Below are 17,934 nucleotides of genomic sequence, written 5' to 3'. Positions count from 1 at the left end.
CAAAAAGGGGCCTGAGAGTAGGGGAGGGCTGGGAAGGGCTGAGCTGGGCTGCCACAGGAAAGCTGTTGTCTGCTCCAGGTCTGTGTGGCTGAAACCTCCCATCTGGGTATTTTTGGGACACAAAGCCACCTACTGCTCAACCACTCCAAGGCAGACTCCCCTGCTCTCCTTCCTGGCTCCCTGGGACCCAGGACCCTCCAGCCCCACTAAGTTGTCTGCTCCATGCCAGATCTTGTTCTTTATTCCCCTGAAGACAAGCCGAAGTCCTCTGTTTGCTAAGATCCAATATCTGTTTATTTTTCTATAACTTATAAAGCAATAACACTGTCATCTTTGTTGTCAGTAAAATAAGATCTTACATTTGTGTGGTTCTTCACACATTAAAAGGCTACTTTCAGAAACATTTTCTCATTGGTTCACACAAGATCCTATGAAGTAAAAACAACCCATATTATACCATTTTACAGAGTCAGAGCCTAAGCATCGACGAGTTTGATGCACCAGACTAGAGTCAGAGGCAACTAAGTGAGGATTGAAACTCAGCGTCCTGACTTCTAGCCCAGCAAGCTTGTGGTTAGTTGACATGGATAAACCTGAGATAGAATTCAAAGATGAAGCACAAGAGACATATTTGGATTTGCAATTAGACGCTAAAACTCCAGCACTGGAATTTGGGCACCTGGGACAGGTAGGTGGGGCTAAGGGCAGTGGCACTGCTCAAATCACATTACCTGGCTCGTCACCCAGGCCAGGGGGATTGCTAATTCCTACACTGCCTGTGCCAGGGGAATCCCTGCAGGCACTAATGAGAACTCCATCTGTGACAACCAGGGTACAGGATTTTCCAGCAGAGGTAAAGTTCCTACAGACCCTGGTCTCTGGTCCCTGACTCCCTCTAGGGGGTAATTCTTGAAGTTGGTGCTTCTTTCCCTCCAGGTGGCTCCCCGCTTTGGACATGATCCCAGACAGGCCCACCCTGGTCTGCCCACTTGGAATGGGGTTTCTTATCCTTGAGGCCCATACCTGAGCAACAAGGGCCTCTCAGCTCTGCTAAGTTCTGAAAGACACCCCACAAAGAACAGCTATGCCAGCAAGTGCCCCTTCGCCAGGCAAGAGGCTGCTCGGTGGCTCCTGGGGTGGGTTGAGCAGAGTTTGTGATTGGTGCATCAGGCTTTGACGATTCACATCTTTATTAGAGGCTGTGACAGTGGAGAGAGGGCAGAACAGCCCTTTGCTGTAAAACCTGTGATCAACTCCATCTGAAGGTAGAAAGCATTGTGAGGCTGGGCTTGGCAGGCTCAGTCCCGAGGTGGGGCTGAGGGGAAGATGCTGTGAGGAGTGGTCCAAGCGCTGCCTTGCTGTTGCCAAGATGGTCATCACAGCCAGACTGAGGCTCCAGCCCCCTCCTCCCCTCACCCACCAGCCTGTTTTACTGAGCTTCAGAGCCAGCGCCTACTTTAAATCGGAATCTTATTTGAAATGCATCAGAGTTCACTGTTAGAGCCAGCACTCTCAACGTGGCGGCACGTTCCTGTGTGATCCCTCAGTGGGTCTTCAGGGGCCCCCCGCTGGATGGGGGCAGGGGTGTGGGTGCAAAGCCTTCACCCACGTGAAAGCTGAAGCCATGGAGGCATCCCAGTATCAGGGGGCCAAGGAAGAGGGATGGGAGAGGGGCAGAGGGGAAGGAACAGTGGTTCTGCTAGTCAGACGAGACTGGCCTGACCTGCCTGTGTTCTGCTGCTGACCTCTAATGTGACCACAAGGTTGGGGACCTTAGCTTAGGGCTGGGACCAAGGGTTCAAGAATGAAAACCTCCTTGACCATTGCCTCAGAGGCCTGCTGTCCATTCCTAAAACCCCAGAATGGCAGAGCTGGATGCGAGCTCTAGGACCATGCTGGCTAACCAGCCCATTTTATAGGTGGGGATGTGCGGGCTCAGGAAGGGGCCCTTCCCTGGGTTCCACTCAATGTACACAGTCAGGGCCAGGGCCAGGACCTTCTCTGCTTCTCCCTGGAGGAGCAGTCTATCAGAGCAATGGTTCTGAAACTTGGCAGGCATCAGAATTGTCTGGAGAATGCACTAAAGCAGCTTGCTGGGAGATTCCAATGCTGTGGGTCCCTGGAGTCCACTGAAAGCGGCGCTGGGTTGGAGGACACACCTCAGGAGGGCTGGGGGCCGGGGACAGTGCAGAGAACGTGAAGGGCAAAGCCTCGACTAAGGGGAGGCATCTGTGTGGGCAGGAGGAGGGAAGCAGGCTTGGAAGGGTCACAGTCTGGAAGCACGGACAGGCATGGAGCAGCAGCCCCTGTCTCTGCTGAGAGGAGGCCCTTTGTGGGTGAAAGTACTCCAGAGGGTAGGTGAACAGAGCTGTCCTCCGGGCAGGCAAAAGCTAGGAGAACCCAAATCCCTAAGGGGTGGTTTGGTTTGAAAGGCACTTATGTACCCGTGGGACCACTGGTGTTGCAGGCAGTGTCTGTGGGTGCTGTCAGAAGGTCCCCCCTGGGGCCACGGCCAGGGGTCAGGGAGGAGCGGCAAGGACACCCTTGGGAGTGGGAATCGGGTGGCTGGGGCAATACGGGGGCCACTTCGAGAGCCCAGCGGCCAGGCCTTCTTCACCAGGGACCTCCCTGGTTCTGGCACCTGGAGGAGAGGGGCCAGGGGTCTGGTGAGCTAACTTTCCCGTGCTCCCAGGGCCGCACAGGGATCCGTGTGGTGGCTGCTTGGCAGGTGGCTGCTTGGCCTTGGAACCTTCTCTGTGGGATTTTTAGAGAAGAGGAATTTGGTCCCAGAGAAGGAAACTGATTCTGGACCAAATGACAAAGGAGAACTGGGGACCAGGACCTGGGAATGCTGTGATGGGCAGGGCCTGGCTCAGGGAACCCATCCCTCTCTGTCATCAGAAGGGTCTGAGCCAGTCATCCCTTCCTCTCAGCTCTGCTGGGAAGCCCTTTCTGCCAAGCTATGGCCAGCCAGAGGGGGTAGCAATGCCTTCTGCCCCCGCTGAGGCCGGCCCTTCCAGCAGGCCTTCGAAGTAGGTGCCCAGAGCCTGCAGGTTGAGTGCAGGCTGGCTTGCGGGCAACGACTGGGTCTGTAGGCTCAGGAAGCGGTTGTACTTCTTCAGGCCCCCCTGCGGGTCATGGCGGTGTGCGGTCAGCAGCTCCTTGAAGCTGACCAGGTGGAGGGCCAGCAGGCGGGCCTCAGCCCGGGGCAGGACAGCCGCCCGCACCAGGGGCTGCAGGGACGCAAAGCACTGCAGGCTGCTGAAGGAGTGGACGTGCGGGGCCAGCTGGGGGCCCGGGGACACCTCGAGGAGGCGGCACAGGTCACGCATGGTCAGCACGGCTGCCAGGGCGCTGCGTTCACTCATGTTTCTCGCCAGGTAGGTCTTGGCCAGACTCTTGAGTTTGAAGCTGCTGGCCCCGGGCACGCACTCCCGGATGAGGGGCAGGGTGGCCAGGAAGCCTGAGATGGCGTTCTGGAACTCCCCCAGCTTGTTCATGTTCTCCAGGGCCTGGAAGAAGTTGGGGAGGCCGGGCCCCCACAGCTTATAGCAGGCCAGGATGGGCCGGCGCATGCTGCCCAGGAAGCACAGGAAGTGCTGCAGCCCCACCTCCAGGGAGACGGCCTTGGAGTAGATGTTGAAGGCCTCGGGCTGGATGATCACGCGGAACTGGCTCTCCTGGTTCACGGCTGCCAGCTGGCTAATCTTCTGGGCTGGGCAGGAGAGAAGGGCAGCGTGAGGCCCCAAGGGCACCGCGAGGTACCACCGGGAGCAGGGGGTCCTCTAGGGCTGCCGATCCCCCCATCCAGAGACCCCACCTTGGGGCCTGCTGGCAGGAAGCAAACATCAGCCTCACGTGCAGCTCTGACCCTGGCTCAGAAGGGGAGGCAGGGCTGCCCTCCACGCCCCGCCCCCTTGCTCCCCTGCTGGGAGTCCAGCTCCCTCCTGCCCTGCCACCTTCCCGAGCTCACCAAACGCTTTCACTCCAGGCCCCTCCTGTCTGTCTTCTGCCAGCCTCCCCCCACCTGCACTCGAGACCCCTCGCTGCCCTCTGCCTAGCCCTCCACTCCCTTTCCCCTGGCCTCCAATCCCATCAGTCACATAGCTAAGGCCCTCAGCTGTCAGAGCACTGGGTCAGACAGCACACCTGCCCAGTCCACTCCATGCAAAGCATGGCCCAGAATCTTCCAGTGAGGTCTGCAAACTGCTTCTCTGTCCTATGGAAACACCTGCTGCTTCCGTCTGCCTGGGCTGGCACCACATTGAGTCCAGGCCGCAGGACAGGGCCTGGCCTTCTGCAGGGCCAGGGCAAGCACTGTGGAGTTGAGGGAGAAGGGGTCATACTTCTCTGGGACCTTGGCTCTGCTGGCCTCCCCATGCAGCTACCGTGGAACGAATGGGCCCTGTATTCAGAAATGTGCAGTCATGGCCTAAGGCTCTGCTTGGACTGCTGGTCTCACAGCAGCGACTTTCACATCGTGCTTCTGTTTAGAAGCGTGTTCCCAAGGCTCCCTAAGATGGGGGTGGGGTGGGCGGGAACCCCTGGAGGCTCTTGCCTTAAGCCTTTAGGCACTGGTCAAAGCAGATGTCCTTATTCAAAGAACCAAGTTCAAATACCTGGGAGGCCCAGTGCTCTGCCCACTCTCTGGCTGCAGCCATCGGCCAGAGCTCAGGGCTCTCCCGGACTCGCAGATGGCTCTGTCTGCACTTATCCTGGGAACTCAGGGACTAAGCTAGAAAGGGGTGGGGGGTGGTCATTGGAGAACCCACTTTCATTGTCAATCTTGAGGTCAAAGAAAACCAGGGGCCTGTCTTCTGCTCGGGAGTCCTCAAGGCTCTTGTCCAGGACCCCAAGGGATGTGGGGCCCTCCAGCTGGAGGTCACTGGACTCGCCGCTGCTGTCAGCCAGCTCTCGGGAGGACTGCAACACAGAAAAACAGGTCAGGGGTCTGCGGGGGGCGAGAGGGAGTGCAGTGACGATGTGAGCCTGCGCCCGTGAGCAGGTGTGCATGCTTGTGCGTGCATGAGTGTGGCGGGGGGACTCAAGCACATGGGTATGGTGGGGGCATCTGTGTGCACCTGAGGGAGGGCATGTTACTGGGAAAGGGAAGATGGGTCTCCAAGTGAGCGCATGAATGGATGTGAACGTGCACGTGTGAGGGTTGTGCTTGTGAACCAGGACATGTGCGTTAGTGCGTGAGTAGGATGAGATCACGTGAGCGTGAGTGTGCGTGAAAAATGTGTGGGAATGAATGCAAATATCGTGTGTGTGTGCATCTGGGTGTGCACGAGGGGTGTGGGATTGTGGACCTGTGTTGACACAAGTGTGTGTGTGAAAGGGGTATGCACGAGGGGTGTGGGGCTGTGGACCTGTGTTGACACAAGTGTGTGTGAAAGTGTGATACTTTGTGGGTGAGTGTGTGCATGTGCGAGCAGGGCTGGGTGTGGAGGATTAGGGAAGGTGCCAGGGCCGAGGCTGGCAGGGCCCGACGTGTCTGCTCCTGACGTCGTCTCTCTGAGCAGACTCAGAACAAACATCATAAACCTGGGACGGGGGGGAAGGAGGCTCATCTCGAACCTCAGGTGTTTCTCTGGAAGGGGCAAGGTACCTGGCTTTTCCTGTCCCCCAAGCGAGCTGAGGTCCCAGTGTCCTGCACAAAGGAGAGGGGAGCGCTGCTGGGCCTCTGGGACGCCAGCCACATCTAGGGGGACACACAGAGCCTGGCTGTGAGAACAGTAGAGAGAAGACTCCCCAGGTTTGGCGTCCAGGAGATGGTGCTTAGGGAAGCCGGAGGCCAGGCCTCCTCCAGGCTGGCACCTGAGGGTCTGTTCTCTCCCGCGCCAAGGCAAGAACACTGTTGAAAGGCCTTGGGGCTGGGGAAGAGCTCTGGCTATGAGAGTTTAAACCCCGGGGCTGGAACTAAAGAGAGAGGTGGAGTCTTTCATAATGTAGAGTTAATTGCTTATCATTTGCACACCTGCCAAAGCCAGACGTTCAGTCTTTGGTGGCCTGCTCAGAACCTCCTGTGAATGCCACCTGTGGACACTAACCAGACACTGGGAGGGACATGGCCAATGTCACAGGGCCAGCTGGGGGCACTGCTGGGACAGAGTCCAGAGAAAGCCTCCATCGTTCCCCCTTAGGGACTGTCCCTGGTGGCTGATGGAGTCAGCCTCACGTGGGGCCATCTGAGGCCTCCCTGAACTCTGGCCTCTGGCTAACGTCCCTGGTCTGGGGCAGAATTAGCATACTTTCTTAGGCCCTTCCACCCTCCAGGTGAAACATTTGTTTTACCAAAACTTCAGCCAAGAGCAAAGTCTTTACTAATCACAATTAAAATGTGCTTCCTGAGAGGGGCTGATCTGTATTTGCCTTTCACAGCCCTACCCCAGGCTCACCAACTTCCTCCTAGTCACTGATAGAAACAGACATTCACTACGAGTCCATCTAGAGCTGGTGTTTCTTACAGCAGCCTGTGAGTTCTGGGACTTTATACCTGAGGCCCTAATTTGACAAAAGATATGCCTTGCATATCTGTATTCTCGATTTGACCATACATCCATTTGGCCTGTCTTGCTCTGAGTCTCTGTCTCGCTGTCACGGCTCCCTTGCCTCCCTATGAGGAGCCTTCTCCAGGAGTCTTCCTTAAAGTTGCTAGCCTGTAGACAGGAGACGCCGCCTTCTTCCCCCATGGGAGAGTCAAGTTGTTTTCTATCTCCAATCTTCCAGTGCCTGTTCTGATCACAAGGCTGGGGTGCTCTCACACTTGGGCTGGTGGAAAGAGCTGGACTCCCCTTGCTATGGCCTCCCCTGGGCTTCGGCTGAAGAGCTGTCCCCTTGGCCAAGTCCTCTCTGCCACCCACTGACACAGTACGCTGGGCTTTCCCTTCTTCCTTCTTCTCTTTGCTCTAAACTGCAGAAGCCCTTGCAGTGGCCCAGGGTGCTTCCATCTGTCTTCTGGTACTGTCTCTTCAGGCTGTAGGGCCAGAGTCTTCTCTTCAGATATTCTCCTCCAAGGGTTGAGCTCCCTGGCAAGCAGCACAGCTGCATCCTTGAGCTAACTCCCCCATCTTTATACCAGGGTCATTTATGATAGCCATGAGAACCTCATTTTTTAAGAGCCTCCCATGGTCCTGGGGTCATTTTCTCTTTTATAGTCATGGAAATATCCTTCGTCCTGAACTTACTGAAGACCTGCTGGCTCCCTTCATAAAAGGACACCCCTTTCCGCTGAGTTGTCGAGGGAGGGAGGGCTGAATCTTCCAGCCGTGACTCCTTTTCCTCCCAGATTCCTCTGGGAAGTCCTTGGGAACTTCCATAAAGTATGGCTACCCCATGGGACTGGCCTCACTGGAATGCCTCCCACTGAACTCCAGCCAGGTGTAAAGGAAATTCCCCCTCCCTGCCTTAAATCCCAGCAGTACAGCTGGGAAGTACTGACACAATTAAAAAAGACTTTTTTTTTTAAAGACCCAGACTTAACAGAATCAGCACATAAGAGGCTCCAGTGCAGGATGGCTTTCTGGCCCTGCTCATTTTCTGCCCCTGTTCCACAGCCCGACACTGCCACTTCCCGACCTTATTCCATAATCAGGATAATGGGGAGGCGGGGGATAGAGAGGGAGAGTGGCAGAGACCAGAACCCAAGAATCTAGGAGAGGGCCTTTCATTGGAAAAAGCTGAGATTTGCTTGGAAGGGAAAGGAGTGGCAGCAGAAGGAACTGGAGTGGGGAAGAGACCAGAGCCCATGTGTGAGGACTCTAAGTGGAAAGTGGGATGAGGCTTTGAGGGGCCAGGGATTGGCACATGATGGGGCTAGAGTGAAGTGGTGGAGGATTTAAGGAGCGCTGCTGTGAGGTGTGAGTTGGATCCCCTGCAATAGTCTTTGAAAGATGTGAGTAAATACTGGACACTTGGTTAATGGACTGTGTTTCTTTGACTGCAAAACTGTGTTCAGACCGAGCCACGTGGGATCTGGCATTTTTTTTCGGGATACACAGGCAACTAGGACACACAGGCGATCAGGTTCATGAGCTCTATTTCACTTATCTTCATCACAGTCAACTTAGCAGATCAATCACATCCCAACTCAACACAGCAGGTGTAATGGCCATTCCAAGGTGCTCATAGGAAGCAGCTGGGTTGACATCACCTTCCAGAAGTCTAGGAGGTTTATCTGGGAAGAGCCAGTATTTCCCCTCCACACCTGGATCATATCCCAGCGATGTACACCTCGCTTCTGCTCAAGGCTGATACGTATACAAATGGGCGGCATTTCTCTGACACAGATGTGCCATTGACTCCCCCAATTTAGTGAGTCTCTACCTTGGTTGTGCATAGCAGCTTAAAAAAATCTTGATGTCCAGGCTGCACCCCAGACCAAGTCAGTTAGAATCTCTGGGGGGTGGGACCCAGGAATCCGTCCTGGGTAAAACCCCCCAAGTGACACCAGTGTGCAGCCAGGATTGGCAACCACTGTCCTAATGACTGATTTATTCCACGTTCGGGCATCAGCAAATCAGACAGGAGCCAAACTCTTTGATATTTAACATCCCCACCTGAAGATACCTATCTAGTATCTGACATTAATACTAATCAAGAGTCCCCAGCTCCTGAGGAACTTTCTTAGCACCCGAGCTTAAGCAACAGCTGGGATCAGTGTGGCAAGACGCACACTGGTGTGTTTTGCAGACACAAAACCACAGCTCTTGCGAAGCCTGAAGGCCCCAGAGACACTTCACATGTTATCTGTTAACCTAAATGGTCCCATTAGCCAGCCTGTGGCCCCTACTGCCCTCTGCCCACTGCTCTGCAGGCTGCTGCTGCCCATTGGAGGACACGGCTCCCATCTTCGCAGCTGAGCACCTGTTTACTTTTCTGATACACTCATTCACCAGCATCACGGTCCCTCCCCTGGATCAGGTGCTCCCCACAGGCCTCCCTTCCACTGCCGGTCACCACTGCCACTTCTGCCAGGGGCTGCCCCCTCGGCTAGGCCTCCTGCTGATTCCACTTGGTCCTGCTGCTATCGGGCACTGGGGTGAGTCTTCCGTCCGAAGAGTGGATGACAGCATCTATCTTTTTCTGCTTCGGATCCGTTAACACAGGGCCCGCAGCAGACATGTGTCTGACCCACCTCATTTTTAAGCACAGTCCTCTCACTCCAGGTCTCCAGCATCAGACCTGTGTCTCGCCCCTCCACCCCAAGACTACAGCCCCACTGCCTCTCCCAGCAGGGGCGAGGTCTCCTACAGAACACCCCTGCTGCCCAGGCAGCCTCTCCCCAGCCCTGCCCACCACGCCAGGTCTGTGCCAGAACCGACCTGCCCCCCGCGTCTCGATTCCAGCCACTGACACAGCTGCAGCCCGAGCAGGGGGCCTACACACCCTGGTACACTTGGAAACACACTATCTTAGCAGACCAGTTTTCTACAGCTCTCACACACTGGCAGGTTAGATAAAGGCTGCAGGGAGGGGAGGACAGGGGAGTCTGGAGCACCCTGCAAATGTTGCCCTGCTCCCTTCCTCCAAAGAACTCTGGGAGCACCAGGGATCTGGAAGGGGGTATGGAAGGTGGGTGAAAGATGCACCTACTTAGGGGGATCTAATTTGTGTTAATTTTAATTTTTTTTTTTCCCCAACAAGTTTTGGACTCGTGTAATGGTTGATTTGAAAAACGTCTGAAGAAGCCCTACACAAAGGCTGTGATCCTCTGGCTCTCTTGCCTCCAGACTGGCTCGCCAAAGGTGAGCAGCTGCTTCTAATCGTCTAATTCTTCCTAACCTGAAATGTGCTTCTCCTTCCTGAGTTGATCAACCTCAGATATCACCCAGTGGCTCCTTGCTGACAGCTGAGCACTAGACTAACCACCCCTGTCCCACCCCACCCCCAAAATATTGCTGGTATCAGTGCCTCCACCTGGCACTCATGACGTCTGACAGGACTAAGGGCGTTCCAATCCTTTTCTCGCTCTTTCCTTCCCAGGCTTCTGTCCCTACCCAAGGTCAGTCTTATTTTAATTTTATCAAGATTATGGAATAGAAAGAAGTGTCCAGATTTCAGAGGAATTTAGAACATGGAAAGACTCAAAAAGTGATTGGCTGTGAGGAATAATAAAAAGCACAGGGGGAGTCCTGGGCAGCTCTGGGGTCTTGGCTTCTGGACGCCATTGGCTCTATTGGTCCTGCGGGCATGAGCCCATAGTGAAGACGTGGGTGTGGCTGAGATCACAGGGAGTGGTGTGGGGGCGGGGGGAGTACACAGACTAGAAAGAGAAGAAGGCCCAGACCTAAGCCAGAGAACAACAGTTAAAAGAACACAGAGACCTGAAGGGGGAGTAGGGAGGAGCAGCCAGAGCTGCAGGAGGAAGTGTCCTGAACCCAAGGGAAGCAGAGTCTTTCGGGGAGTTAGGACTGAAGGTGACCACTGGACTCGGAGGTGTGGAGGTTACCTTGGCGCTGGTGGCAGGGCTCACTGGCACGGTGGGGAAGGGCAGGGGAGTGGGGTGAGGAAGGAGCACCAAGGGGGTGAAGGTCCGGGGTGGGGGTTGCAGAGATAGGAAAGACTTTCTTCAGGGTGCCTAGCTGTAGCCCATAGAAAGTGTTTGAAGACACAAATGAGCATGGGGAGATGCAGTAGGCTCCCAAGGAGACAGGAGGGCGGGGCCAGGAAGAGGGGAAGTGAGTCCTACAGGGAGGTGGCCATCCCCACCACCCTAACAGAAGGAACGGGGGAAGGATGTAACCAGGTCGGGTCAATCTGTCATCAGAGAGCGAGACGGGGGCTGCTCCCATGCCACCTGTCAACCTCCGAGGGCAGAAGGTGCAGCCACCTGGCAAGAGCGAGCAGGGCGGGGATGAGGGACCAGAGCTAGGGAAGTGGAGGTGCAGCGAGGGGCCTGTGGAGAGCAGAGGGGCGTGCTGAGGCAGGAAGCCAGGGAGCCCAGGAGACAATCATTTGTAGCTTTCCTCGCCTTGACTTTTCTCCAACACAAGTCGGCCTCCTGGTGGCGGCGTGGAGCAGGGGAACGCTACCAAATCCTTCCAGGGCTGTCTTTGGAGGGCAGGCTACCAGGACGCCGGCGGGTGGGGGAGGCAGGGCACTGAGATCCTGGTGAAAGGTTGGCTGAAATGGGGGGCCTTGCTGGCTGGTGGGCAGGAGGCAGAGGCAGAGGCAGAAGGAGCTGGGAGGGAGAGGGCAGAGGTCCTGGAAGGAATGGGTTGAGAGCTCAAGCAGGAGGTTGTGGTCAGAGTCTGCGTGGGACAGTTTAGAGATGGAAAGTTCTCAGTGATGGCAAGGTCTGGTGGGAGGGGGCGTGGGGGATGGGACTGGCAGCTGCAGGGGAATGGGGCAAAGATCCCTGAAAGCTCAAGGTGAGGAGAGCCCAGGGTGGTGGATGTTGAAGCCACCCAGGAAGGCTGGACCTGCGTGGGGAGAGGAAACCTAGGAGGCAGTCTTCCTACGTGGGGGAAGGCAGGAGGATGTCTGAGATGAGCTGGGGCAAGTGGGGTTCATCTGGAGAGCCCAAACCTCAAAGGCACAGGGGATCTTGCCAGACGGTGGGACCCAAACAGGAGGCACAGAAGGCCTGGAACCTACCTCCCACCTCTGATGCTCCCAGGGTGTGGGGGAAAGAGGGACATAGCAGCCCCACAGGTGAACCAAGCAGTCAGTGCAGGGAGGAGAGAAAAAACACCTGCAGGGAAGGGCTAAGCCCAGCAGGGAATCTGATGGTCATGGAAGAAGGGTTTGCAAGGGTGATCGTTCAACAAGTATTTATTGAGCAGCCGCACCTGCCAGGGCCTGGGAGCGACACAGTCCCTGCCCTCAGTGGGCTTACATCCTGGCAGAGGCCCAGTGGGAAGGCTTGGGGTGGGGGGATGGGGCAGTGGGAGGTGCAAAGGGTGAGAGAAGCTTCCTTGTCTTGGGCAAAGAGGCCTGAGGATGTGAGGAACAAGGGCCTGAATCTCAGTCACAACCCCCTGGCTGGGGAGGACTTGTCTCTTTACCCAGAGGTCCATGGAGCCATTCATTCCCTTGTTCACTCTCTGATGATGTACTGGATGCCTACTGTGTGTAGGGCCTTTAGGTGCGTGGGCTGGGCTGGGCAGCAGGGTGGAGGGGCTTGGGGAGCAGAGGGGGTGTGTTGGCCACATGGTTACAAGAGGAAGGTGACCAGGGTCAGGGCTGCAGAGGAGGGAGGCACTTGGGCTCTCAGAGGCTTGTCTGCGGGGGGCCCGTGCTTGTGGGAGGCCTATTTGCAGGGTGGGGTGGTGGGAATGCATTTGGAGGGACTTCCAGTGGGACCTGGACTTGGGGATTCTCCATGGGGGCTCTGCCAGAGTCCCCAGGAGAGACTCCTGCTCCAAGAGTCTGGGGTGCTCTGCCTCCCCCGAGCCCCCCCCTGAGAGAGGCATCAAGTTGGGGAGCCACAGAGGAGAGCGGAAGGGCAAAGAAGTTGTTGAGCCACTGGGCCACACGCGGGGAGCCCCGGAGGGAGCGGCCGCGGGATCGTGCTGCCCGTCCCGCCCGGCGGGGTTGGCTGTTGGCCGTTGTGAGGCGGGCGGGACACTCCTGGGGACCGGCAGGTTGGCTGGGAGTCCCGGTGGTGGCCGGGGTGGTGGCCTGGACTGGCCCTTGGGAGGGAGAACAAGTCCACATGGGGGCACAATACACTCTGAGGGGCAGGCGGAAGATATGGCGAAGGCGCGGGTTTCTTTGTGCTCTGCGTGATAGGAAGTTGATCCCACGGTGGACGGCAGCTTGCTCCTGGTGAGCGGCAGGCTGTCCGGGACACTCAGCATCAGGGACGGCAGCTTGCTCTGCAGGATGGTGGGGAGGCCAAGCGGGGGGTCGGCATGTGCCACGGGGCAGATGAGAGGCCCAGCAGGGGTGGGACGCTTGGCGAGCTCTCGGCGTAGGCTGGGCTGGCGAGGAGGGAGGTGCGACGGTCTCCGTGGGCTCCATACGCTTTCCAACACAGAACCTCAGACTGAGGGCTGGAAGGGACCTCAGGGGCCACCCAGTCCAACCTTCCACTCTATTCCGATCCCTTTTGCCCCTGGACAGGTGACAGCCCAGCCTCCATTAACAAACCTCCAGGGACAGAAGGGTCACAACCTGTAAGATCACTTGTTCCATTGTGGGATGGCTTTAAAGTTCTTCTTACATGGAGTCACCACGTGCTTGTTTGGGCCCTGCATGGGGCTGCCCTGCGCCCTCACACCCCCAGAGCCCTCAACAGCTGCCATTAACCAGGGAATGAACGCTTGTCCGCCCTCCTCACCGAGGACTTAAGAGGGCAGAAAATGCATAAGGAAGCTCCAGACACAGGCATTGGCTAGTCCAGAAATGAGACAGAGCCCTGGAAGGAAGCCCTCTCCCAGCTTTTCAGAAGAGTACATGTGATTACTGAAGGCTCCTGCCCTGGTATGAAGGGAGGGTCAGAGTGATCCAGGCCACAGCTGGCATTTGGAGACTATCCTCTGGACAGCTCAGGACTCACTGCCTTGCTGGTAAATTCCCCAGGCGCAACGCGAGTCTGAGAGTCACCTGCTGGGGCTGCGCCCCCTGGGGCCTGGAATGGGGGGAGGCAGGAGTCCTAGGCCGAACTTCTGAGCCACTCACCGAGTTTTCGGCATCTGAGTCTTCCGAGCTGCTGATCACCACGACACGCTCCTCTGAAACGGGGTAGGGGAGACAATGTTAGGGCCTGCCAGGGATGCCCGTGGATGGGGCCCAGGGTGTTCTCCCGTGGGAATCCTTGCAGGCCAGTGAACTGGGTGGGTGACGTGTGCCCTGCAACGGGGGATGTGAATGTCCAGCGTGTGTGCCAGTGTGGCTCTGCTTGTGCAGAGGGGTTATTCAAGGTGGCTTTCCATCACTGCGTACTGTGCCTTGCCTGTGAACACTTAACTCAGCTGTTGGCCCTGGAGTGATTCAGAATTTACTACCTGTGGAGGGGGCGTGACAAGCACCACCTGGTTTGGAACCTTTTGCCGTCCTAAAGCGGCACACTGGTTTGTTTCACTTCTCAGCTCCGTAAGCCACAAGATGTTTGAGTTAAAAGATACTTTATCGGGCTTCCCTGGTGGCGCAGTGGTTAAGAATCCGCCTGCCAATGCAGGGGACACGGGTTTGAGCCCTGGTCCGGGAAGATCCCACATGCCGTGGAGCACCTAAGCCCGTGCACCACAACTACTGAGCCTGCGCTCTAGAGCCCACGAGCCACAGCTACTGAGCCCGCGTGCCACAACTACTGAAGCCTGCGTGCTTAGAGCCCATGCTCCGCAATAAGAGAAGCCACCGCAATGAGAAGCCCACGCACCAGAACGAAGAGTAGCCCCCGCTCGCCACAACTAGAGAAAGCCTGTGTGCAGCGACAAAGACCCAACGCAGCCAATAAATAAAGAAACAACTTAATTAGTTTTTAAAAAAGATACTTTATCTAGGTTAATCAAAACCTTCTGATTACCAATAGTATTTGTGAGCAAGGATTAACAGTCAGGGCTGAGTGTCAGTGTGACCAGGAACAGGGGTCAGTGTGGGACCTAGAATGAAAATAAAGCTGGACTCTGGGTAAAACAGATCCAGGAAGAACTGTCTTGAACATTCCAGAATTCTATGGGTTGACCTCAACTCACATGAAAGGACTCCCTCTCTGGCAGGGGCCGTAAAAGGTATCTAGGACAAACGAGGTACCTTAGGCAGGTGGCAGAAAAATTTGGGAACCGATGGGTGTGGACTTTACCCAAGTCCTCTCTGAGCACATACCAGGCACCCACCAACAAACATTTCTTGGGGAGACCCACCCCATGCAGAGGCACAGTGCTGGGTTCTGTAAGAGTGCGAAGACTGTGTTAGGGGAAGGAACTAAGGAGATGTGGTCTTTGGCCCGTCACGCTCGTCTCACTGGCATCCCAGCAAAACACAGGCTAGCTAAACTATCCACTCTCATCCCCCAGACAAACCCTGGGCTTTCCCTTCCCTGTTTGGTGGCAGCTGAGGGCAGGACACACAGGGAATGCTGTTGGCTTTGGGCTCCGTGGGTAGGGTCAGGATGCAGAAGAGGGGTCCCGCCCAGCCCCTGGAGGACAGCGTGCAGGCCTCAGCCTCTGCTGCCCACCCACCTCCCTACCTGCCTCCCCAGGGTCGCTGGTCGCATGGTTGCTGTCAGGCAGGAAGGTCTCATTTCCTATGACGGGGGTCTTAGGGCTGGGGGACCTGTCCAGGCGGGGTGGCGAGACTGCCTTGGAGGTGCTGGGCCTGGGCTGCTCAGGGGAGCGTCGAGCCAACCTTGACTCTTTCTCCTCCTCAGACTCCATCTTGATGACCTTCCTGGGGCACTCAGTCTGGCAGGACTTCCTCTTCTGTGGTGTGGCTGTGTTGGAGACCTCCTGTGCAGCGGGGAGTCACAGGGTAGGGTCAGGAGCCTCCCACTGGGGCAGCGGGCAGAGACCAGACCTGGGTGGCAGGAACATGTGCCCCCCGTGCCCTTTGCTCCTGCTCTTCTCTCTGCTATCTGCCACTCAGATCACGCCTCTCTATAAAGGATGCCCTCCCAGGTCAGCATGCACACTGGCCCTGCTGGTGACCACTGACCACCAACCTCTGTTGGCCTCTGACTGCCCTGGGAGGGGCTAATGCTTGGAGAGGAGCTTCCTGACAGGGCAACCAAGAGCAGGGAGAGCGTAGAGCAGGTGCCTATTGAGGTCTGGATTCTCACTTCAGCTCCACCTCTTACCGCCTAGGAGGATCTGGGCCCTCGGGAGGGGAGGGGAGGGGAGGGCGGGGGAGAACCTTACCTCTCTGCAGGAGGGGTCTTTGATGGAGTAGGCGTACACTGGCACAGGGTGTGCCCCTGGCACCGGCTGTACCACAGTCAATCCTGGGGCCTGCACCTGGGCCCTCTGCGCCTCCTCTGGCTGCAAAGTCAGGAAATGAGGGTAGTCAGAAATGACCAGGCAGCAGGACAAGGGCCAGGTTCCCAGGCCTGGGGTCAGCCCAGTCCCCAGGGCCTCACCCAGAAACAGGTGCAGGCTGCCCAGTTCAAAGCCCAGAGCCTATTGGGGACCAGAAATCCTCCCCACAGCCTCCATGACTTCACTCCCTTGTGACCCTGAGATGCTGGCATCCAGGGACCACTTCAATGCCTGTGCATCCTAACGGGGCTAAAAGATGACCTCAGGGATCACACTGCCCAACAACTCAAGGCTCGTGTGACAACAGGCCCAGCCTAGACAACTCCAGGGACAAAGTGCTCACTACTAATGGAAGCGGTTCGTCTCCAGCTGCAAAGTCATAACAGGGAGGAAATCCTTCCACTGAGCTGACACTGGCCTCCCTGTCACCTGTTCACAATAGCCAAAAGGTGGAAACAACCCAAATGTCCATCAGCTAATGAATGGATAAACAAAATGTGGGACAGCCATTCAGGGGAATATTATCCAGCCATAAAAAGGAATAAAGTTCTGACACACACAACGTGGATGAACCTTGAACACATCAGGCTAAGTGAAAAGCCAGCCACAGAAGAATACATACTGTATGATTCCATTTATATGAAATATTCAGAGGTGCCAATGCACGGAGACAGCAGATTGGTGGTTGCCAGGGGCTGGGGGAGGGGAAGTGAGGAGTGACTGCTTCATGGGTACTGGGTTTCCTTTTGTGGTAATGAAAGTACTCTGGAACTAGAGGTGGGATGGTTGTACCAGATTGTGAGTGTGCTAAATGTCACTGGATTGTACACTTTAAAATAGTTAAAACGGTGAATTTTCTTATGTGAATTTTACAATAAAATTATCGTTAAAAAAAAGAGGATGGTGCTATATTACGATTATTGCCTATCTACAGAGAAGGAAACCGAGGCACAAAGAGGTGAAGTGATTTCCTAAGGTCACATACCTAATAAGGGCCTGGACCAGGGCTTGAATCATGTTTTTGAAATGCAAGTTCCCTTCCTGCACCCACAGTATCCTTTAACATCCCTCTGCACCATCTTTCTCTACCGTGTGACACTGAAGAATAAGCCGGACCTTTTGCTGAAACCAAGTGGGTGACGTGGCGAGTGTCCCTCCGAAAGGGGAGGCCCAGCCTCCGGGGCTCAATCCAGGGGCCCTGGCCTGCCACTCCTGCCTGCAATCCTGACCCCTTGGCACCTCACAGGCCCTGTGCGCTCAGTGGATGACCATCCATCAGTAGCCTGCGGTTGGCCCACCCAGTGAAGGAAGGGGACTCCCACACAGCTGGAGGGGGCTCTGGGTTGAGCAGAGAAAAGCCAGGCACTGGGCTGTAAGAGGATGAGGCCAGGGATGTGCCTTCCTCAGGACAAGCTCTGTCCCTCCCATGTGGTGGGCGACATGGTCAGGCCCACCCTCACGGGGCGAACAGCAGGGATTACCTGGCCGAGCCCAGGCTGGGGAAGGCAGGGAAAGCCCCGCACGACAGGCCATGTGCTGGGGACCGGGACCCTGAGGTGGGGCTCTTCTTGGTATCGAGTGCTTTCATGTGAAATGTGGGCTCCCAAATCATTGGCTATAATGGACTGATTTCCTTCCCTCCTCCTTGTTTCCCGGGTTTCTTTTCCTCAACATCTTTACAGAAAGGGAGGAGAGCCGGATCAGAGAGCGCACCTGTGTGTGGGAAGGGGCGAGGGGATGATCTCCCAGGTCATATTCTCCCAGGCCTCTAGGGAAAGTACACAATCTCCACAGCACTCCCTGTGCCAGTGTTCTGCAAGCTACAGTTGTGACCCATGAGTGGATCATGAAAGCAATGTCATGACTAGCATTTTTTTGTATTACATAGACTAGTACAGAACAGAAAATTAGAGTACCTCCCATGTTTATAAGCGTAATTTGTTTTGCAAAACTTCTGTTTTAGCTACAGGTATGTGCATGTGTATACCCTGTAGGTTAGATGTAAACTATA

The 17,934-nt window shown here is 56.0% G+C and overlaps 1 protein-coding gene across 3 annotated transcripts in view; it reads right to left on the bottom strand.

The window, feature by feature from the left end:
* Positions 1 to 292: 292 nt before the first annotated feature.
* Positions 293 to 17,934, bottom strand: part of PML (promyelocytic leukemia) — a 43,993-nt gene continuing 26,351 nt past the window's right edge. The window contains exons 5-9 of one of the 3 annotated variants that reach the window (XM_029236460.1): positions 15,807 to 15,926; positions 15,140 to 15,398; positions 13,630 to 13,682; positions 4,773 to 4,923; positions 293 to 3,715 (exon numbers count right to left, since the gene is read on the bottom strand). In XM_029236460.1, coding sequence (XP_029092293.1) covers positions 2,961 to 3,715; positions 4,773 to 4,923; positions 13,630 to 13,682; positions 15,140 to 15,398; positions 15,807 to 15,926 — 1,338 coding nt within the window. In that variant the 3' untranslated portion in view covers positions 293 to 2,960. The other 2 variants (XM_029236462.1, XM_029236461.1) reach the window with 2 other exon arrangements.

The sequence above is a fragment of the Monodon monoceros genome, unplaced genomic scaffold, assembly GCF_005190385.1.
Source record: "Monodon monoceros isolate NGI ecotype Baffin Bay Population unplaced genomic scaffold, NGI_Narwhal_1 Super_Scaffold_21, whole genome shotgun sequence".
Classification (NCBI taxonomy): domain Eukaryota; kingdom Metazoa; phylum Chordata; class Mammalia; order Artiodactyla; family Monodontidae; genus Monodon; species Monodon monoceros.
The sequence above is the reverse complement of the archived record's forward strand: the minus strand, read 5'-3'. Positions and strand labels throughout refer to the sequence as shown.